This window comes from Thermobia domestica, chromosome 13 (assembly GCF_964235325.1).
Source record: "Thermobia domestica chromosome 13, izTheDome1.hap1.1, whole genome shotgun sequence".
Taxonomy (NCBI): Eukaryota; Metazoa; Arthropoda; class Insecta; order Zygentoma; family Lepismatidae; genus Thermobia; species Thermobia domestica.
The window spans coordinates 183,971,013-183,995,723 of NC_137466.1; the positions used below are offsets into that span (position 1 = coordinate 183,971,013).

The following is a 24,711-nucleotide window of genomic DNA, read 5'->3' on the forward strand; positions in this document are numbered from 1 at the left end:
ATGGGGCACCTTTGGTGTGCTCTACATATACACTAAAATTTAGATTAATATAGTTTTTTTTTTATTGGAATTTCCACCTTAATTGCAGTAAATGTAGGAATAAAGACTTATTTCTGATCACTATAATAATAATAATAATAATAATAATAATAATAATAATAATAATAATAATAATAATAATAATAATAATAATTATTATTATTATTATTATTATTATTATTATTATTATTATTATTATTATTATTATTATTATTAAGTGTTCTGACAGTTGGCATGTCCTCTGACTAATAGATATTATTACATCTCCCTTTTAGCTTAAGGTCTGGATATGTTTCTTCAATGTTTCTCGATCTTTAGGTTCCTTCTTTTACTCTCATTATCTTCTACTATTTTTCAAATCATCTATAAGTTGTGTTCTTCTTCCTGCTCCTTGCTTTTCTTTCATCTTACTCTCTATGGTGGTATAAAGAAGGCAATATCTTTGCAAGATATGTAAAATCCAAATGGCTTTCTACGAAGGATGTTGGATAAGAGAGTCCTCTTCTTTGCTACTAGCTTTAAAATATCTTCATTTGTTACTCTCTCTGTCCACTTTATCTTCTTCATCTTTCTCCAGCACCACATTTCGAAGCTTTCTCCATGCTACATATATAGCACTTAATCAGCTTCTTCCTTAATCCAATGTTAAGACTCCTAGTTGAGAGTGATCTTTCCTTATTGAATTCATCTTTTGTTTCAGCAATTCTTTACCTGAATAAGTTTGGAGCAGCAAAAATCTCTCGTTAAAATACTTCCCAGATATTAGAAATGATCGACCTCTTCAAGCTCTCTTTATTGTACTCGGATTCTTAAGGGCGTGTTTCAACGAGATATTCTCATGACTTTCGACTTTATGAACTAGTTTTCCATTTCATGTTGTTTCCCAGTGTTAACTATTCTGTTAATCGTCCTCTGTTGTCTTTGTTCGGTGCTAGCTATAATAACCGTCTCGTCCGCATACTTCACTTTGATGATGATTTGTCCACCAATCGAGAAATCTTGAATTTCACTTAATGTTTCCTTCATTAAGCATTCAGTGTAGACGTTGAATAACTGAATTGAATATCACATGCTTGACTACAGTCTCCATACTGTTACTTTCTCGAGCAAATTCACTCTTTGTCCTATATACATGTTGCGAAGGAGTCCACGATCCTTCTAGCCGACTCCGATTTCTTTAAGTATTTCCAGAACTTTGATCCAATTGACCCGGTCGAAAGCTTTTTGCCAGTCGATGAAGCACAAACATCGAGAACTCTTTCTGATATAATTCTCATCAACCTAATATCATTTTTGGTACGTCTTTCTTTTTGAAACCCAAGTTGATCTTCCTCGAATATGTCTTCTATTTTATTATCTTAGCTCTTATTCAATGCAATAATCTTAATAATCTTTTCAGTGTAGGAAATAAAGCTAATGATTCTGTGATAACTGTACTTCCTTACTTGCTTTTTCTCAGGTGATGTAACTATTGTAACATCTAGAAAATTTTCGGTCATTCTCTACTCAAACAAATCTTTTTGATAAGTGAAGTCAGTACTTGTATTCCATTATCTCCTAATCAATTGAGCAAGTTCGCTGGTATTTCGTCGTCTCCAGTGGCCTTCCTCCTTCCCACGCTTTTGATGGTTTGTACTAATTCGCTTTTCAGTATACTGGATCATTCGTCTTTTTCATACATTTCTTCTTCGCCTTCGATTACTGTATCTCTTAGAAAGTTCTTGTGGTCATCCAGATTATTTATGTATTCCTCCCGGATATTAAGGATTCTTTGATTTTCTGTGACTATGTGACCTTCTTGATCTTCGACTCCAAAAGCGTGTATACTTTTGTTCATCCTTCCACTCAATTAAAAATTGCAATTAAAGAGTGCTTTCTTACTCATCAGATCATATATGTCACGATGTAGAAGTTCACATGTTGCTTCCAATATTTCTTTATAGTTCTGTCAGTTTCTCTTCTCAATTCATTATTCAGTCTTCTGTATTCCTTGATGTTCATAGTTTCCACCCTTTGCGTTCCCTCAGTTCCTTAAACGTATCTTCGATGCTATATCCATCTTGCCAGTATCGTTATTTAGTGTATCTAGAAGAATCTGCTTCCTGCTTAACGTATCTGCTTAACTTTTCTTCTTCTTCCACGCTGTATACACTATCGTTAGAGACGAAATTTTCCGTTAATGCGATATGTGCGAAACGTTAAAAAAATGTATGCGTATATGTTTCAGGAACCCTCAAACTTTTCATTTCAGAGCCAGAAATCACATATTATATTATCGCGAAGTTTTGCGAAATTCGGCATTAATTGCGATAAATGCGAATGAAAACGAAAAAAGTGGAATTCTTGTTAATTATTGCTAATAATAACTAAAACGCGCATTTTCAATATTATTTAACTTTAAAAAATTTCATTTACGAAAAAGCTACGTGAGTTATTTGATCCAGAAACTGTTTCACTTTATAAAGGTATAGACATAAACAAAACTGAACTTTTGTTTAAGTCCTTGACTGTGTTTTGTGGTGAAAATGTTCATGATCTGTTGGTTGTTTACCGTGAATTTAAAAGTAAGGTTACCGAAGTTCTTAACAGTGAAGATAAGGAAGTTAACTTAAAAGTTAATCACAGGCCTTTTACTGTCAGGTTACGTTCAATACGGTTACCAGTCTCGAGTGTTGATGCCGAGAGGTTATTTTCGAAGTATAATATGATTGTTACTGACAGGAGAACAAACTTAAAAGAAAAATTGGTAACGTCTTGCTGCACGTTATCCTTTAGCTAAGGATAACGTTAGAGGAAATGTTTAAATTTTTTTATTAATTTCCATAATTCAGTGAATACATTAGTTAGAATGTGCACCTAATCAAGGTATATCCTCATTTTTGTATTAGATATATACCTTACTTCGAAAAATATATTCTGTTTACAAGTTCCTTAATTGTTAAAAAAAGAAAAAAACTTGCACTACATTTGAAAAAAATAAATGCAAAAATTGTGATAATTAATGCTACAAAATATCAAAATTGTTGCGAAAAAGTTTCGTCACTACCTATCGTTTACTGCACAGCATTTTTCTTCTAGCTCTTTCTTCGTTTTACTGTCTATACTTCTTTATCGTTCTAAATTCCGTTTTACGATTTCTCCTCCGAGCTTTCTTGATTGACCTCATCCATGTTTGCTCTTCTGCTTTTAGAAGATTGTGGTCCGAATCAATGTCCACCCCCCTCTCCCTGAATCATTGCTTGACGAGAATATAATCGATTTTGTAGGGTATTTTATCTCTTGGAATTTTCCACGTACAGCCTTGTATATTTTCCACGTATGAAGAAAATAGCATGAATGTGGATAAAGTTCCATGTGTAGTCATCGAAAAAATCGAACTTCGGGACGCTAAAAAAAAAGGCTGTTGATTTTGAACACTAATTCACAATTTTTATTTTACTGAAAGAAATTGTTATGTACTTATTTACTTTGTGTATGTAGCAAATTACACTGTTAACTAGCAAATTGTATCTACTTTGTTTCTCTCTTCAGAACGGTTACAAATATTGCTTCTAATATAAATAAACAAAGTTTTCTTCTTTAAATGCTAGAAATACTATTCCTTGCACGAGTTTCTTTTATATTCCAAATATCGCTTTATTGTTTAACCATTAATTTATTAATTGTATATAGTATTTTAAAACTTTGTTATATGATTTCTTCTATTACATGTGAAATAAACTTAAAATTGTTTGTAATTTAATATTTTTAAAAAAAATAATAAAAAGATTAATAACAAAATGTTAATAAGTTCAATTAAATACAGTTCACATACACATTCTTTCTTTATGGAGTAGCATTTAATAGTGGGAATGTAATAATTAAATATTTGTAGGTAATTAGTTTGCACTGAAGCTATTACAACATATTAACCGATATAATACATGTACACATATAATTGTATTTTTATTTGTTCTGCTTATTACGTTTATGAGATCGTTTTCTTTTATAATGTTAAATGAACTGTATAAAGCCGAAATGGAAAAACTAGTGTTGTAAATAGAAAAAAAAAACGGTTCGTATTTTTTCAGAAATTTACGTTTTTTTTAGAAAAAAACATTGCCTCTCGTTTTTTTCTAAATTTCGTTTTTTTTTTCAAATAGTCATTTGTAATGCATCTTACGTCAATTTAAGAATGAAATATTTTTATGTAGGTGTAATTACCGTAAAATGCAACATAAATTATACGCTAGATACTGATACGCTACAAATATTTTACAATTTACATGAATACCATACCTATTAACAATTAGGGTTTCAGCAGTTTTCATCACTATCAACTAAGAAATAAAAGTAGAAATGAAATTTTGTTTTTTCGTGAAAGCAGGCCTTTAATAAGTACAAAAATAATGTCACGAACAGTATCCAATAACTTGTCTAAAGGTAAAAACTAATACTAATTTGCCTAATAGTATTTTTCTAAATGTCATATATAAATAATTTGTCGACTAGATATATATGATATGCAGAGCCGGCTCTACCATATATGCAACACGTGCATTTGCGTGGAGCGGCAAGCTTGGATGGTCCGGCAAAATCTGTCATAAGTATATTGTAATATCCTATGTGATGTGGTAAACAAGCAATTCCACACATCAATGTTTATAAACACCTCCACATGGTTCGGCAAGAGGATCTCCCACCAGAGGGACCTATAATCACATGCAGACGACGGCTTCTAGCCCCTCCCGTGGAGCAAAAGACGACATCGGAGCAGCAGCGCCACCACCACCCAATGGACTTTATAAATTGGATGGATGAAGACAACTCGATACCAGTTTTCTGGAGACCCTTCTTTAGTCTGCTACGGGACTCTTGGAGTAACGTAACCCCAGGCCTCTAGTCGGCTATGGGACTACGCCTATCCCATCTCCTGGTTTAGCCTGCTACGGGGCTCTGTCTGGGAATCCTAACCTCAGCTACTTAGCCTTCTACGGGGCTATGTTGGCCACTTAACCCGCCTATGCTTGCTACGGAGCATTGGTTCCTTAACTCCACTCCTCTTAGCCTACTACGGGGCTCTGTTGGAGATTCTGTCTGCGACCTTACGGTCGAAGGCCACTTATAACTAACCTTTGATTCTAGAGAGATTAATTTGTATAGTATTTTGTGAAAATACTTTTATAGTGGAAACTTTTATAATAAAACTGGTAGTGGGAGTCGATTCCGGAGGCTCTTTTTATTAACTGCTCTACCCAAAGATCCTATATGAGACAAAGTTTTACAATATTATTTAAATTAAATATTTCTTGTTGGAAACAGACTTCATGAGGATGGTAGTTACATTTACTAACTGACCTTCTATTTGAATACTACATTCATAAATTAAGTTGAGGTTGCATTAGTTTAAGGCCACATGGACAATGCTAAAGCAAATGGTCGAATAAATCCGAGCACAAATTGTTTGATTGTTGTCAAATGCAAGAATTCAATTCTCGAATAGTAGTGAATATCTGTTCCATTTAGTAAGTTATCACAGTTTTGATATGAAACTAGTCTTGTTTTTGTCAGAAACAAGTTCCTTATCATTGAAGATAGAAACATTTTTTTAATATTAGAAGATATAGAAGAAAAATCAAGAAATAAAGATAAAAGAGCTAGTTGCACTGGAACTGCAAACTGATATATTGAGATTGAAGCTCGATAGTGAATTCTATAAAAAGGATTACCATATTTCCTCTGCAGGTGTGTTTGCTTTATCTTTCACTAACATAATAGATTACTATTTAAAGAAAAACAAACAAACACAACGGGATTGCATTTTTAGTAAGTATTTAACCTTTCTGAGTGCGACTGCACTTACCCTCACCTTTGTTGTCCATGCTGGAGTAACATACTTAAAATCATGACTTTTAAGATTTGTTCTTTCTGGAGAAAGGGGAAGGCGGCAAATTATGCCATTGCACGAGGCGACAAATTGACTAGGACCGGCCCTGATGATATGTATATAAAAGACATGAATTTAGGATGACTTATATCAAATGAAAGAGCATCTCAAACAGTTTTGTACTCACGCATGTACATACATTGTTTCTTCTGTCTGCCGTTAGAAAGAGCAAGTAGCAAAGATGGAGACTAGAGAGCAGAAAGCTTTTTCAGTTTTAATAAAGACTGAATCTGTACAGTGCAACCGTCTGTGTGAAGAATATTAAGAAGAAGCTTGCAACTACGTCTTTATCAATATAGTTGCTACAGGTCTAAAGCCTACAGATTACGGTTTACGTGCCAATTTCGCAAGTGAAATATTCCTGCATAACAATGAAGATTTTCTGGATCGTGTCGTCTTCAGTGATAAATCGACCTTTCACCTAAGAGCTAATGTGAACACTTATAATGTTTGCATCTGGCCGTCAGCAAATCCTCAGGAGATGGTACAGTTGAAACGAGACTCCCCTAAATTGAATGTGTTTTGTGCCATATGGCAGAAACTTTATGGGCCTTTCTCGCCTATCGACTAGATGTGTGCCGTGTGACGAATGAATTTCACATTGAACACTTGTAGCAAAGACTGTTTGAGGTGCTCTTTTACTTGATGCATTGCTTATAATTGTACATAAAATGTAATAAGACTACGAAGACTTAAAGCCCCAAAATTTATTTTGAAACACCCTGCATTTCTCACAAACAGTGTTGGAACTAAGATGTAAAAAGGAGAGAAAATTTTCCTTAAAGTTATTGTTTACAACGATATTATTATTAGTCGAAACTATAACTACAACAACAACATGAGTTAGTAGTCAAAAAAATGTAATCAAATGTATACTCGGTGGCCCAGGTGGCCAAAGTGGCACACACGGGTGTGTCACTTGTTTCATCTGCTCCTGTGTGGACACTAATTAAAGTGGCACACACGGGTGTGTCACTTGTTTAATCTGCTCCTGTGTGGACACTAATTAAGATATCGGGATATTATTCTTGCAAAATATGGCTGGACTATAGTTTATCATATTAATTTCTTTTTCTTCTGGTGTCGAATTTCCTTCTCAAATTTCACCCCAGTCAAAAATTCGAGAATTTTCTAATTTCGAATTTCCTTTACTTCTTTTTAAGACTTGCCAGAGAGATACCTCGGATGGATACTTAACTGGTGACATCAATTGGACGGGCCTGCGCGCAGTGTTGCCAATTAGGGAAATTTAAATTCTCCTATATTTGGGCAAAACATTAGAAATTTTTGTTTATAAATCCGTATTTATACGTCCAAGTGCAAGTCAACTTACGCCAATCGAACATTTGTCCTTACTTAACAAACGCAAGTACAGATCGTTACAGTGGGGTAATTAGGGGGCGCACGTAAAATTCGTATTTAGGTTCTAACCCTTGATTTTTCTAGTTTTTGCCTACTTTTCTGTTTACCGATATATATATTTGGTACTTAGAAACTTTATTCCTCAAATATCGCTATCATACTTGTAGGATATATTAGTGGTGTACCAATGTTTAATTTAAGATAATTTGCGTCTGTCTGGTAGCAGTGTTGCCAGCTACAGAAAATTTTAATTCCAGATTTTAGGGGGAAATTTTATAAAAACTATATGTTTTGTCTCTGTTATTTACCTCTTGTTGGCTATATCGAAACAAACGTACCAGTATCTGGAAGTCTCGTCCTTGCTCTACACAACGCACTATAGAAAGTTTCAATAGGATAATTAGGGGAAGTACAGTTGAGGTTTATAGTAGACCTTGTTCTCTAATTGGAAAGATAACTGATTTTTTTTAAAGGTAGAATGAGATATTTTTTATTGACATGCTTACTTTACTAGATATCGTCATAATACTTGTTCGACATATTAGAGGTATACCAAAGCTTATTTTAAGATAGTTTGTGTGTGCCTGATGGTAGTGTTGCAAGCTACAGAAAATTTTAATTCCAGATTTTAGGGGCAAATTTTTGGAAAAAAAATCCCTTTTTTATTTCTATTATTTCCTTCTTGTTGACTACATTCGAACAAACGTACCAATGTATAATAGCCTCATCCTTAACCTACACAGCGTACCACAAAAAGTTTCACTAGAATAATTAGGGGAAGTACAGTTGAGGTTTATAATAAACCGTTTTCTGGAAATGGTAAGAAAATGGTGAATTTGTGAGGTAGAATGAGATTTTTTTAAATTTCATGCTTACTTTGTTATATATCGCCATGATACTTGTAGGATATATTCTTGGAGTACTACGGTTTATTTCCAGATAGTTTTCGTCTGTCTGATGGCAGCGTTTCCAGCCAAAACAATTAATTCCCACTATTAGGTGAAAAATTCGGAAAAAATTCCCTTTTCTCCTCTATTATTACTCTCTTGCTGGCTACATTGAAACAAACGTATCACTATCTGAAAGCTTCCTATTTGCCCTACAGAACGCACCATAAAAAGTTTCAATAGGATAATTAGAGAAGCTGTAGCCTCGGCATATTTGGTTTTTGCTTCTGAGGCGTGAAAAATGTCAAAATTTCATGTGTATGACAGAATTTTTTTTCCCTCTTTGAATGGAAGCCAGCGACTTCAGGTTTTCACTGTACCTTGTCAACACACCAAAGGTTTGTTTAGGTGACTTCAACCCATATAGCAGCAGTTGTGCTAGATACAAAAGATTTTGAAATTCGGTTAGGGAATTTTTTGTAAATTTCACCCCTACATTTCCCTCAATAATTTCCCACCCGTTGGCAACAATGCAATGCAACTTCCACCAAAAAATAGCCACTTCTATTTTCTAAAAAATAAGACCTTAACCATATCAATCAAATGAATAGTTTTTGAGCAATAAGTCACTAACTGGAAATGTAGGAAAACGCCAAAAATGACCTGGGGCCGAAAGGAATAATCGCACAATTTTGCTCGTATAGGTACAAAGAAGCAAATGATTTGTAAGTTACGAGGGCTTCGACTCAAGTTCTGTTGATTATTTCAATAATCTGCCACATAAATCAATAAATAATAGTTGTCAGAAAAAAACAGACTTCTGAAAAAAAAACATGAAAAAGAACGGTTTTTTTTATTGAAAAAAACTTCACAGAAAAAAAACCGTTTTTTACAACACTAGGAAAAACTCTGAAATTAGCATATATAATATTGTGATTTTTAAATGAGATGTACATGTTGTGTGCATAATTTACTAAATAAAATTAAGTACACCTAATAAAATAATGTTTTCCTTCCTTTGTTTCTTTCGACATTATTTTAAAAAAATTCCAATATTATCGTATATTACTACCAGGGTTCATTGACTATTTTTAATTATCAATTATTATTTTATAATAAACTATTATCAATATTTAATATTCGTAGTTCTGAGTATCTATTTCTTTCTTTTTCTACTTAAATTCGTGGGGACTCATTCTACATAATATAAAATTCTATTACTTTCATTGTTAGTCTAATGTGCTTGCACTTTTTTGTGTTTAAGTTTATTGTTACGTAAGGCTCGCTTTTCAACGCTTTAATCTTATTATCTGTTTTTGATTGGTTGGTTGGAATTTAGTATCCCTCTTCGGTATCGAGATTATATGAGACGCTGACTTATAGTTTAAGGTGGAATCCGGAACACTGTAGTACGCTTAAATTTCAAGGATCTCTCCATCAGAAATTGAATCAGAGTCCTTTGAACCAAAGGCGCGTGCGCTAGCCTATTCGTGAATGGGTCAATCGTGAATATGGATATTGTCTGCTCGTGAATGAGTGAATGCTGAATGGGGACATTGTCTATTAGTGAACGAATGAACGGTGAATAGGGCTTTTTCCTATTTGTTTATGGATAAACGGTGAATAGGGATATTGTCTATTCGTAAATGGTGAATAGGAATGATACATATTCCTGAATGGTGAATAGGAATATTGCTTGTTCATGAATGAGTGAATAGGGATATTGCCTATTCGTAAATTGGTCAGTGGTGTAAAAGAATATTGCCTATTTCTGAATGGATAATGGTAAATAGGGATATTGCCTGTTCGTAAATGGTTCAGTGGTGAATAAGGATATTGCCTATTTGTGAATGGATGACGATAAATAGGGATATTGCCTATTTGTGAATGGGTGAATGGTAAATAGAAATATTGCCTCTTCGTAAATGGGTGAATTATGAATAGGAATATTACCTATTCGTGAATAGCAATATTGCCTATTCGTGAATGAATTAATTGTAAATAGGAATATTGCCTATACGTGAATGAGTGAATAGGGATATTTCCTATTCGTGAATGAGTGAATAAGGATATTGCCTATTCGTGAATAGGTGAATGATGAATAGGGATATTACTTATTTGTGAATGGTGATTAGCAATATTGCCTATTCTTGAATGGGTGAACGGTGAATAGGGATATTGCCTATTCGTGAATTGGTGAATAGTGAATAGAAATATTGCCTATTCATGAATGGGTGTAAGTGCCAATAATAAAATCATTGAGTTGACTGGATTGTAGATTTGGAATTCCTTTCAGTACTAAATCTATATTAAAATGCTGACCTACAGCTTAAAGTGGGATCTGAAACACAAATTTCAAATGAAAATCGAAGCAGAGTCTCACATGTCAAGCACGCGTACGTTAGCCCTACAGAAACAACGACGCTTTGAAAACACTGCGATATTCCGATAACTGTTCACAACTTCCTTACGTAGTACTTACTGTTAAAAGAATTCGAATAATTTTACTTCTTATATTCGAATATCTGAATATTTGTTTTCAATATTCGATTAATTTTTGGTCATCCCAAAATCTGAGCACTTGGAAGAATATCACTTTCCAGCAGGAAAATATGTCTCGATTTCGCAAGGGCAACCCAGAATGATTTACTTCTATATCTTCTGCATTGAACATCTAGGCCACCGGACCTAAGCACGATAGTTAGAGTAAGACAGCATCTGGCTGCGAGCAGAACTTCGCCAATAGGCGTCAAAACATACGCTGAATGCGGTATACTATCTGAGTGAGATCTTATGTTGCCGCTAGATGTGGTTATAGATTATATTATGATGAGTAGTTTATGGTCCTTTACAGTCTCTTAAGATGACTGTTATATCCCAACAGTCTCACCTACAATCACTTTCTTCTTGTATATCAATTTTGTGCCAAATTCGCGATTTTCTTGTGAGTATTCTCAAATGGACTACTATCATTGTGTTTTAAAAATTTACATATCGGGTTGTCTGAGGCATTTATGCAATAGAACAGGGTTAAGATTCAAAAGAATATAACACAGAATTGGAATAAGAAAATTTGAGTGAAAAGACAAATTGAAAACGAATGGGGTTACGCTTTCCAAAATGAGTAATTATAAATATTTGACTCAGCAGTGAGGAAACGAGTCAGAAATCACCGAATCATTTGAATTACAACTGTTGACCTGGGTGTCTTTGCTCAGACCTGGAACCTAGAAGACCCGGAACCCAGTCTGGCACGGAATCCAAAATCATATCAGCTCTTTAGAATTATTACCGAATTTTGCTTTGAATTAATGATATAAACTACTCCAGCTTGAATTATTCATGTGTTCGATTACCAAGAGTTTTCTTATTCACGATACATATAATCTGGAATTTATCACCGTGCTAAACCAATTTCATAAAGATGTAACGTTAGAGCTTAATGTGGAATCGGAACCCTTTGCACTGTTACGAGAACTAGAATCAGGGTATAAGGTAGATTACTAAACTAATCCTACATTGCTCATTTTATGTTTACACACGTTTAAAATTCAAGATGAGAAGTAAAAAAAAAATGCATGTAACAACTGCCAGTATACAGGGGAAAAATGATGGGGTTAACGCACGTCAATTTTAATTAAGGCAACAAGTGTCCAGTGTTGTGGTTAACACAGGCCTGGAGGCCTGGCGTTACGTGTTTGACAAAGAGTTGATAAATACCATGCCAGGTTTAGGCACTTCCCGTTTAATAATTTACTCCAATGTCCGATAGCCTTGAAGTAGCACCAGGCAGGTATGAAAAAGTAATACAACTAAGGTAACACAAAGCCATTTTCTTGAATTGACACAGCCATTTTTACTGCATAGCAATTCATGTATTCGATCCAAAATTGAAACGCAAGCAGGTGATGGTATAAATCCCTTCTTAGAATATGTTAGCAAATTTACGGTTCATCAGTACAAGGTGGTTACAATTAAAGTGCTACTATTCACGGCGGTCCAGCACGGATTGTAATCAATAAATTGCATTCAAATTTGGTAAATATGCTAATGAGACTATGCGGAAACGAGTTACGCTGTAAAAGATATCAGTTCCACTTTCCGCCACCAGGGGAAAATATGGCACTGTACAGGCCGTAACACACGCGAGCTCACATTTCATGCACAGGATCCCACGAGGAGAAGCATGACTATTGATAACAAAGACCGTGCACTTTTAGTAAAATTGATATATCAGAACGGGAGTAATTACAATGCAGCATTGAGGGAATATCGGTGTCTGAAAGGAATGAGAAGAGGAGTGGCTTAAAGAGGATGGTACTGAAATTCAAGGCTACGGGTAAGTTGTGTGTGGCTCTAGGAAGAGGAAGACGACCCATTCCAACGTAGATTGTTGACTAGGTTGCTGTGGCTGCTGTGGACTACAGCACGTGATTCATATTCCGCTACCAATACTATTCGGGCGGTGTCACGGGAATCGGCCATTTCATGGTCAACAGTGAGGAAAGTTCTTAGGACTATTCTACACTGGTATTATCCTTACATGATTCACACAGTACAGTAACTGAAACCTTAAGATCCGCCGCAACGCTTTGACCTTGCCCTTCGGTTTTTAACACGAATGGAAGTGGATGGCATGTGACCGTCGGGTATCCTGTGAACTGATGAGACACATTTTACACTAGAAGGGGCCAGTGAACACGCAAAAATATCGCATATGGCTCTTGAATAAACCGGCACTTCACAATAGCGGCACTTAAATTGTAACCACCCTGTATATGAAGAAATTCGTGGTTTCCGGCTTTGACTCCTTCCGGGACACACTTCCATGACTTTTACAGACATACTAATTTTCACATATTTCTAAGGCTTCTAATATAAGACATTGTTTAACATAATTAAAGAGAAACATGTAAAAGTTGATATATAGCAAAGATAAAATATTTCACCTTGTAGTGAGGTAAATGGTTGTATTTATATCATTCGGATCTTCTGGTAGAAATGAATATAATTTTCCTAGGGTTTCCCAAGGTCCTTTCAAATTGAAACATCCCAATTCATCATAACACACCTCTTTATCTGTTACAGAGGGGTTAAAACCTAGAAAAGAAATAATACCGGCAATCAAACGTAAAAACATAGAATAAAATACTTTCTAACAGAAATCGTACATTGTTATTTCCCGTGAAAACAACAAACTAAATTTTATATATATATATTAAAATAGCAACTTTTTTTTAGAAAAAAAAAGTATTACGCAACGCTGATTTATTTAGAAAGAAGCCATATTCTTTCGAATATTGCTCTAATTTTTGTTATTGTTTAGAGTTTTATGCATTATGCAATTAAAATATTTCATAAAAATCTTAACCGTTAAGCTCTTTTTTCTTCTTTTCCGCCATCAAAAGTTTTTAATGGACAATTTGCAGAAACAAACAATGTTTAGCCATTAGAGCATTTAAATTTCTTTTTGCTTGTTAACACGAAAGAATTATAACATTCAAGTTTTGATAAATATGTCGTTGATTATGTGCAGACTTAACTATAGCTCTTAGGTAGTCGTTGAATATCAACAATAAAATGATACTTCTTAAAACAAGTACGATGAAAACAAGCTACTTTGATTCGTTTGGTCGAATTTTGGAACGCAATTCAAGCTGATATTGAAGAACATTCGGAATTTATGTTCGTAAGTTCTAAACATTACTTTTAATTCTTATACTTGTTTTTATTCAAGTACTATATAGATACTAAATCCAGTAGCTATGTTGTAAATACTCATTTTCAAACTAAGCTCAACTTACAATAAGAGTGTACAATCCGCGGCAAAAAACCTGCAACATGAGGATGTAAGTTTATTGTGAAACTACGCCTAACAGCACAAGGAATGAACATAACGTCTAAGTGGAATGAATCACGCCAGGATAAAATTCGGCCTCCTCCCGTGCACACTTATTTTGGAGCAAAAGACTTCGTCATTTCACAATAAACCTGCCGGGAACCGAACCCGGGTCTCCCACGCCAAAGGCGCGTAAGCAAACCATTTAGCTCGAAGAAGCTCGTGCTTTCATATACATTCGGCATCCTTACATTATGCCAGTTTCTTGCATTTATTTCAGACTTTCTTTAACGAAAAAGAAAAGCTTCTTTCTGGAGAATATTATTAGATGTGTGGAGGCGGGCTTGCTCAGACGCATGTTTACGAAGGCCTATAGGACTTGAAGTTTGAGATTCTTTCCCAAAAGAACTTAAGACCCAAAGTATTTTTTATTCTACGAGGGTTGGGGCAAAAGTCATGGCAACTATTTTTTTTCTTGAAGATACCAGTCCGGTTGGAAAATGTGAGATATACAGACGAAAGGGCAAGGTGTTAACTACATGTGTGGAAATGAATAGCACTGAAATATCGTAACACACTAATTTATTACGGTAGTATACAGGGCAATATGGCCTTCACTGTGCAAAAGAATGACAACACAGTACGCTTACAGTTGACATGATAAATCTGGGCCTAAAGACCCTCAAAGTAGTCTCTTGCTACTTGCACCACACGCTGCCAACGATGTGGGAGGCGCTGAATACCATCCGCCTCAGCATTTGCCGCACCATGTGAAACAAAGTGCAAACAATGACACCCCTGACGTCTTACGCGACGATCACCATCAATTTGACTGTTGAAGGTTTCTGACAGAACTTCTACCTCCTTGGTGATCCAACATGTCGCCACTCCGCGGACTGACGTTTCAGTTCTGGTTCGTATGCCCTGGCCTAAAATTCATCGATGGCGATTATTCGTAACAAGAATTGATCGCCGTCCTGTTGCCAGTGTGCAAGGTGGTCGGAGCATATTGCATAGTGCATCTACCTTTGAACTTCCGTCAGTGCATGCGGTACCCACCGCGATGTGATTTTGCGCAGTTGCAGCTCATTACGCAATATCCTGTGGACGGTGCTTTTCTCGATGCCACTTGCCTCCGCCAACTCCAGTAGCGTCCATTGTCTGTCTTCATCCAGGAGCTGATCGATGACGGCACGTGCCACGTCGGTCCGCACACTGACAGGTCGTCCCGAACGTTGCTCATCACTGGTTGACACGCATCCTTGCTGAAACTTTCCTACCCAGCGTGCATGGTACTGTCCGGTATGGTAGGGCATTATTCCCAAGGGCTTCCACTAATTCACTGTGACATTCCATCGCATTTCTCCCTCGGAGAACGGTTATATTGATGTAAGCGCGCTGCTTAACAGGGTTACTTCCATCTCGCACGACACTCACCAACTGACTGATTTCACAGCCCTCGCTGTGCTATTACCAGCTACCACAGAGCGATCTATTGTTCTGCATACACACTATGCCTGCAGAACTACCACACGACACATGTAAGTTTGTGATCCACTCACATATCTGGAAGAAAAAAAATAGTTGCCATGACTTTTGCCCCAACCCTCGTATTAGATATGTAATACTTCTATATATTAAAATTATACGTTTATATATTTGTCTAGAGCAAAGGTGGCCAACCTTTTTAGGTTTAAGGGCTATTTTCATGTCATATATTACTGGTGATCTACTGTTTGTTCACTAGCTCGCACTCAAAATAATAACAATGATCGATCAGACAGTATGACACAGCCCATCGCGGACTACCTCTCATGATTCGCCGACCAATTACTGGACCGCGCTCAACGACTGGCCACGCGCAATCTACAGCAATTCAACCCCTTTGTGAATACCTCCGTCCTTCACTTGTGTCTGTAAAGTGACAATATGACAGAAAATGATATAGTAAGGAAGTGCGAAGGGATTCATGCTCATATTAGAATGATGTGCTGTGGAAACAGTGCAAGTTCAGATGGTTTGTTATATTAAAATGTCACGTTTATATGTGTGTGGCCAATTTCACTCGACAATGAGATTTCGAAATCCAAAAGCTCTAGAAACGTGCCGTTTTCGGTTCTCCATTCCACAGTTTGTGTAGATCTGCCAATCTTCATTTATTTTTATTTTTTTAAAGTGCCATCATTTTTCTATCCAACGTTCAAAAGATCGTTTTGAGGTCATACGATTTATATTATTGCTAGAGCGTTGCTAAAGTTGATATCCTAATGTTAGGCAAATAGCAGAAGAGCAGGTAGGGGGTAGACGAACAGGCGCTGAATCTGAAATGAAATGAAATGAAATCTTTTAGTTTTACGCCCCATGGTCACGTCCCATGACTACGTCCCCAACAGGATTGTACACTGCGGACTATACACTTCTTTGGACATCCGCCACAAATAAAACTGCCCGTGGTTTCAAATAAGATGAGCGATGTCTTATCCAATCATTCCAGATTTTGCCAGTCACTAGTGATCCATGATACATGTTCACAGCACCATTTTTCTCGTACTAAAGTGTTATGGTCCCTTATTAGCAGTTACACCCGTACCACTTACGTCCATATCAAATTACTCAAGCATACTGTAATTGTCAACACAAGCTGTGGGAATTGTTTGAGTTCCTGAGATGATGTGTCTGTAATTGTAGAATTTTAAAAACAGTTAAATTGCTAAGTCATTCAAATGGTTTACTATTAATATCGATCTTAAATAAACAAACCAAGCTCCCAGCGCGCAAAGCTGTAAAGCACAGCATCTGCTGTCGAGCCAAGCCTTTCCTTGGCCAAGCCTGACCACAAAATTAGCGGCTGTCGAGCCAAGCCTTACCACAAAATTAGCGATTGTTCGAGCCAAGCCTTTCCTTGGCCAAGATTTACCACAGAATTAGCGGCTGTCGAGCCAAGCCTTTCATTGGCCAAGCCTTACTACAAAATTAGCGGCTGTCGAGCCAAGCCTTTCCTTGGCCAAGCCTTACCACAAAATTAGCGGCTGTTGAGCCAAGCCTTTCCCTGGCCAAGCCTTACCACAAAATTAGCGGCTGTCGAGCCAAGCCTTTCCTTGGCCAAGCCTTACCACAAAATTAGCGGCTGTCCAGCCAAGCCTGACCACAAAATTAGTGGCTGTCGAGCCAAGCCTTTCCTTGGCCAAGCCTTGCCACAAAATTAGCGACTGTCGAGCCAAGCCTTTCCTTGGCCAAGCCTTACCACAAAATTAGCGGCTGTCGAGCCAAGCCTTTCCTTGGCCAATCCTTACTACAAAATTAGCAGCTGTCGAGCCAAGCCTTTCCTTGGCCAAGCCTTACCACAAAATTAGCGACTGTCGAGCCAAGCCTTTCCTTGGCCAAGCCTTACTACAAAATTAGCGGTTGTCGAGCCAAGCCTTACCACAAAATTAGCGGCTGTCGAGCCAAGCCTTACCACAAAATTAGCGTCCATATCAAATAACTCAAGCATACTGTAATTGTCAACACAAGCTGTAGGAATTGTTTGAGTTCCTGAGATGATGTGTCTGTAATTGTAGAATTTTAAAAACCCTTAAATTGCTAAGTCATTCAAATGGTTTACTATTAATGTCGATCTTAAATAAACAAACCAAGCTCCCAGCGCGCAAAGCTGTAAAGCACAGCATCTGCTGTCGAGCCAAGCCTTTCCTTGGCCAAGCCTGACCACAAAATTAGCGGCTGTCGAGCCAAGCCTTTCCTTGGCCAAGCCTTACCACAAAATTAGCGACTGTCGAGCCAAGCCTTTCCTTGGCCAATCCTTACTACAAAATTAGCAGCTGTCGAGCCAAGCCTTTCCTTGGCCAAGCCTTACCACAAAATTAGCGACTGTCGAGCCAAGCCTTTCCTTGGCCAAGCCTTACTATAAAATTAGCGGTTGTCGAGCCAAGCCTTACCACAAAATTAGCGGCCGTCGAGCCAAGCCTTACCACAAAATTAGCGACTGTCGAGCCAAGCCTTTGATTGGCCAAGCCTTACTACAAAATTATCGGCTGTCGAGCCAAGCCTTTCCTTGGCCAAGCCTTACCACAAAATTAGCGGCTGTCCAGCCAAGCCTGACCACAAAATTAGCGGCTGTCGAGCCAAGCCTTTCCTTAGCCAAGCCTGACCACAAAATTAGCGGCTGTCGAGCCAAGCCTTACCACAAAATTAGCGACTGTCGAGCCAAGCCTTTCCTTGGCCAAGATTTACCACAGAATTAGCGGCTGTCGAGCCAAGCCTTTCATTGGCCAAGCCTTACTACAAAATTAGCGGCTGTCGAGCCAAACCTTTCCTTGGCCAAGCCTTACCACAAAATTAGCGGCTGTCCAGCCAAACCTGACCACAAAATTAGCGGCTGTCGAGCCAAGCTTTTCCTTGGCCAAGCCTGACCACAAAATTAGCGGCTGTCGAGCCAAGCCTTACCACAAAATTAGCGACTGTTCGAGCCAAGCCTTTCCTTGGCCAAGATTTACCACAGAATTAGCGGCTGTCGAGCCAAGCCTTTCCTTGGCCAAGCCTTACCACAAAATTAGCGGCTGTCCAGCCAAGCCTGACCACAAAATTAGCGGCTGTCGAGCCAAGCCTTTCCTTGGCCAAGCCTTGCCACAAAATTAGCGACTGTCGAGCCAAGCCTTTCCTTGGCCAAGCCTGACCACAAAATTAGCGGCTGTTGAGCCAAGCCTTTCCCTGGCCAAGCCTTACCACAAAATTAGCGGCTGTCGAGCCAAGCCTTACCACAAAATTAGCGGCTGTCGAGCCAAGCCTTTCCTTGGCCAAGCCTGAGCACAAAATTAGCGGCTGTTGAGCCAAGCCTTTCCCTGGCCAAGCCTTACCACAAAATTAGCGGCTGTCGAGCCAAGCTTTTCTTAGCCAATCCTGCCTACAAAATTAGCGATTTTTAGCTCCTAGGCGATGGGTTAGTTGCCCTCAAAATTTCGTTCAGACACAGTCAGTAGTTATCGAGAAATAGAGTATCACATTTAAGATTACCCGAGCTGAACTGAATCTGCCCGTGACTGACCCCAGCCAGTAAATACATGTAAAATTTTATTCCTTTTCCTATGCGCTATTTGCAAACCAAATTGGATACTATAATTTGGTCATATCAGTTAACTACTAACACTTCGTTATATATTAATTCCCGGCGTAAGTATATGAAAGCTCACAGTACTATATAGGTATATATAACTCCTGGAGTGAAACTGTGGGGTTTTCGTACGCTCATGCCGGTAACTAATACATAATGAAATGTTAAGTTAACTAATACGCGCAAATTAACTCTAAACAAAAGTCAATTGAAAAAGAGCATTAAGATCAATTGAAACAATAACGATTTTCCAAGTATTAGTTGATTTTTACCGGCGGCTTGGCGCTCTCTAGAGCCTGGAGTGTGGAGTCCCTAGGCGGGCGCCTGTGGTTGCCCTGTGCCAACTCTTATCCAGGCGCGTCAATTTCCGTAATGTTAGCATGCATATCATGCACCATATGTTTATTTTCGTGTAGGTTACCAATCACATGCAGAATCACTTTTAAACTACTAATGCTGTCATAGTATATCATAACTATCCTCAGAATTGCCAAACTAAATCAAATTTATCTACCTTTATATATTATGATGATATTTTTTCTGGTGTAGTACCATTTTAACATTATTTAGTTGCGCATTACTGTTATAATTAATACATATCACATTACTTAAAGATTAATTTTTAATAATATTGATAAAGTCAGGATTGCCAACTACATTGAATTGCTTGTAACTTTCGAATCAATGACATTTTTGTGTAATGCTATTATGATCCCAATTTGCATCCACTTGAAATAAATGAAGAATATTTTCCAATCAAATGAGTACGAAACACGTTCTACTGCATCAGCTTACTTGTTAAAGAACACTGGACAAATACCTTGAATAGCAGTTGAAATTCTAAAGATATAGTGCCGCCACATTATAAAGATTAATAGTGGGGTACGTTGTATCCCAATGCGCCTGCTTAAGGTTAAAGACGGCACTGAATTTTGCACCAAAAAATATCGTCTACGTTCTTCAGCAAAGTATTGCAAAATAAACTGATAACAGCTTTCAGTATACAAGATCTTAACAGTTTCATTGCCCCATATCAAGTAAATAGCTAATCTTTCCTTTTAGGTGCAAGCCTAAAATGTTTTTCCACATAACCAAGAACAGATCATTAACCGTGAAAAAAGTATCTGAGAGACTTATACGTAATGTCCGAGCTACACTTGGCTTCCGATCGCAATTAATAAGGTGTCTCAAGCCATACTCGGACTTAGAATTAAATAATGTTAAATAAACAGAGAAAGGATGGAATTCAAAAGAAGGATAATCTTCACAAAATATTTTTTTAATGTTATTAATGATTCCTTTTGTGTATTTTAATAGAATTCCTTTACGTTCAGGACTATAATATGCTTTTAAAAATAAAAATACTATTACACACAAAAAAATTATAGTACTCACACTCAACAGTAAAATTAAGTAGCAACACAAGCCAAAACATATAATAGCCAATAAACAATGTTCATGAGAATTTCTTATATGAACATATTGGCAATAAACTATGTGCGTATACGCCAGTAACTAAATTCATGTCGTTATACGAGCAATAATATATATAATACTAATTAATTGCTCGTAACACTTCGTTCAATATAAAAGAAAACTTTTTGGTATGTTGTAATGTATGTAAAGAAATTCTTTTAAAAATACAGTAAGAACAAAGGACTAAATGCTAAAAGCAGTAAGAATATTTTAAAGGTACAATGTTTTCTTGTTTATATATATATAATTTTTTTGTTAAATAATATTTAACTTTTAAATTCTTTATAGAAAACTACAAAGAAAGAATCTTTGGAAACGAGAAGAAAAAATATTATATTTAACCAATGAATATAAAAGGAATAATATACTGTATAAAAGATACAATATTTATTTATTTTGTTTCAAACACTCGCTAATTGAAGGGTTTGCTACAATAAAGAGTGAGATCTGGACTTACAAAATGTAAGCATACTATAAAGGTTACCAAGAAACTTCTGTCACTTTTTATGCAGGTCTGTCTTCAATTGGCCCTCAGACCGTGAGTTGAATGCCAATGGAGATAAGGCGAAGGTCAGTTGTTGGTGTATATATATCCAACATACTACCTGGTTATGGAACTTCAGTTTGTGTTGCCTCACTTGGTACAATTGTACCAGATTCAGCCCTTTTTGTCATTCATCGGCCCGTTGGTACCACGCTGGTATTTTCCGCCCCTTTTGTGAAAAAGTTGGTACAATTCTACCCAATTCAGCACCATTTAACAAATATTCTCGCATTTTCAAAAGTTCACGTTACTCATACTGTATTGGACTCTTAAGAAATGCTGGTGAATATTCATTCTGTGACGTTGCACCGCATAATGCTACAAACTTCATGTGGAAAATTCGTAATTCGAACTATACAATAATAGCACCAGTGCCGTACCGTGGAAAGTCAGCGCCTACGGCGTCCCCGTACATATGACTGAGGTCGATAGATATATCTTTACTTTTTTCCTTCCGAATTTTGCGCCCCCTTACTTCGGCGACCGGGACCTTCCCCCCTTCCCAACGACATGGTATAGCACAAAAAATACATTGACGTAGTTGCCGTCTTACCGGGCTAAGTTGTTTACTAGTGACGCCATATTGACGAATATAAAAATACCCGAACATTTCTGCGTTTTAGAGGTCTATATCGACGCGTTGTAACAAACTTTATGTATGACCCTAAAGTTAGATCAGGGATGATCATACGTGGGCAAAAACATTTTACTTTTTGACAAAAAATGAATCAACCCTTTTTATTTAAATTTCGTACTGTTTTTCAGCCCACTCCAGAGCCAAGACTATGGCAACACTGACTTCAGTCACACCGTGAACTTGTGTAAGGGTAAAGTGAACATGAGGCCTAAACAAAGCTTCACAAGGACGAGCATGGTGTACGAGTTCAAACTGGGATCAAACGCCGCTGCAGCGGGGGCGGAAGATATGCCAGGCATTCGGTAAGGGTGTTTTGACTACGCGGACAGCGTAGCGGTAGTTTAACTAGTTTACGGACGGTGATGAAGACGCACCACGTGCCGGAAGATCAATACACGTACAAAATGAATATCTTCAGATAGCAATTGAGGCGAACAGTGGCCAGATATATGAGGGACTGGGACTAAAATTCAATGTGAGTGGAGAAACCATTCGGCAGCATCTACATCAACTTCGGAAGCACTATAAGTTGGATCGATGGGTCCCACATGATTTGACTTCGGGGCAGAAGACAACGCAAGAATATACCTGTGTTTCTTTGCTGCCTCGTCTCAGGAAGAAACCATTTCTGGACAGAATGTTGACATGTGATGAGAAGTGGGACCTATTCGAAGCTCAACGGCGCCGTTATCATTGACTAGCATCCCATGAACCGATTCCAAAACAACCGAAACTAGTACTGCACCAGAAGAAGATCACCCTGTGTGTTTGGTGTACTGCTCGCGGCATCGTGCATCGCGTACTGCTACCAGGTGGCCAGAGCATCAATGCAAGTGTGTACTGTCAGCATTTGAGTCATGTACACGAAAAACTCAAAACTCTCGAGCCAGCACTTTTGAATCGCAAACAGTCTTTCTGTTACAGGACAACAATAAGCCCCACGTAGCTACGATGACCCGGGACACCATTCTACGCCTTGGATGGGAATCACTATTGCATCCGCCACACTACCCGGACATTGCACCGTCCGATTATCACCTGTTCCATTCCTTGAACAATCACCTTAGAGGACGCCAGTTCAAATCCTTAGTAGAGGTGGAAAATACACTTGATACAAGTTCTATCGCGATGGAATCCATGGTCTTTCAGAACGTTGGCAGAAGGTTGTCGATCTTCCTATTATTGATCTTCCAGATACGTTAGGTGACATATCGATGGTGGTGGGTGAAAAAGCCGACAGAGCTTTATTGGTTACCTTTATAGTACCTATATACTAAATTGCTAGGTTTATATGTGGTCAATTCTTTTGATAATGGTATCTCGGAAACCACAAGATCTAGAAAGATGACGTTTTCACTGACCCATTGCAAATATTGTGTAGATTGTTCAGTTCTAACCGAATATGAAAAAAAGAGGTGACCGTTATTTCTTCATTACATTTTTCTTTATTACATGACCGCATTTTATTATCTTCAGCAATATTTTAAACCATCTCCATCATATTCTTCAATGTCACTCCTTTAAGTCATCATATTTGGTATAAGCATAACGAAGATTGGTTCGGGAATACTCCTATAATCTTAAACAGTAATACAGTATATGCTAATAACCCTGCTATACGCAATTTCTTCCCTTGGTTTGAAGCAAGAAAAAACGAGTTTCACCTGTAACCTTGACTGTTATTGCGTGCTGCTGTCCTTCGACTTGGGCAGAGAGGAAATAAGTTGTTTTTCGTATCATCGTTGAAAATTTTGCTGGTAATTTTGTCGACAGGTTTCAATTAGTTTCGCGGAAGAGACCACACCCCTTCAGGGTTGGAAATATATATAGAACAAATTTGCCTATATACCCTATGTATCAAAGTACTCCTCATGACTAGTAGATTAAGAATATAATATGCACTACCCAATTACATCCTATATCAAAGTAATAAACCCAAAAATGATTATTTCACTATAAATATCTTATATTAGTGAGCCTATCACGCCGTAGAGTGATCGTGAGACAGTGTGAGTTATGTGACCTTCATACCTTAAAAAAAAAGGCCAAGTTCTGGCACCACCATCTTACCTGGACCGTGACGTGTGAGTTACATGACTCTCACACATAGCTCAAAATTAAAGCTAAGATCCGATAAACAACATCCAATCGGAGCCTTTTCCCTTCTCATTACACGAGATTTGTCGTGGCAAGACGGCTTAAACTCTGAAGGGTGACCATGACCAATCAGGTCTATATAGCTACAAAGAAAGAGCTTTTCTGATCTAGTAAATGGGCTCAAATCGAAACCACGACCAGTTTTCTCTAATTAGTAACTCAAAATCTATTTGTTTGTACTTTTCATAGAACTCATCTGTCTATATGAGCAGTTGACGAATATGTAATGAACGTACTGGTCTGACAACGTATATAGGTGAAATCGTGATAAATATAGAAAGTAAAATGCATACACTGAATGTGTCACATCTAGCCATAACAATGAGTGACATTATTGTGATACCAAATGACTTACTGTTGTCTGGATATTATGAATATGCTTTTCTCAACTCTATAGGTCCATTAATATAGGATATTTATAGTGAAATAATCATTTTTTTTGGGGGGGGGGGTTTATTCACTACTATAGGATATAACTGATAAGGAGAAGGCAGACTTTGGTAAGTGAACTTCGGGGCCATTTCTTGCGAGGAGGTAGTGCACATTGAAAGAGTTAATATTACAAACTGGGAGAGCGCAATGGCCAAAAATAAGGGAGAAAAACCGTCTTCAAAAGTGTTCTACTCGCCACATATACTGTTTGACGCTCAAATTTAAGAAGTTAGGGTGTGGCGGAGTGAGTAAAGTGTGCATCACATATGCAAAGGGTCCCGGGTTCGATTCCCGTTCGAGTCAAT

At 37.4% G+C, this 24,711-nt stretch overlaps 1 protein-coding gene across 1 annotated transcript in view; it reads right to left on the reverse strand.

Annotated features, from left to right (window-relative positions):
- Positions 1-24,711, reverse strand: part of LOC145667878 (pancreatic triacylglycerol lipase-like) — a 139,868-nt gene that overhangs the window by 78,222 nt on the left and 36,935 nt on the right. Inside the window, exon 6 of the mRNA XM_081735309.1 lies at positions 13,164-13,314. Within this exon, the coding sequence (XP_081591435.1) occupies positions 13,164-13,314 (151 nt within the window). The remainder of the gene's footprint in view (positions 1-13,163; positions 13,315-24,711) is intronic.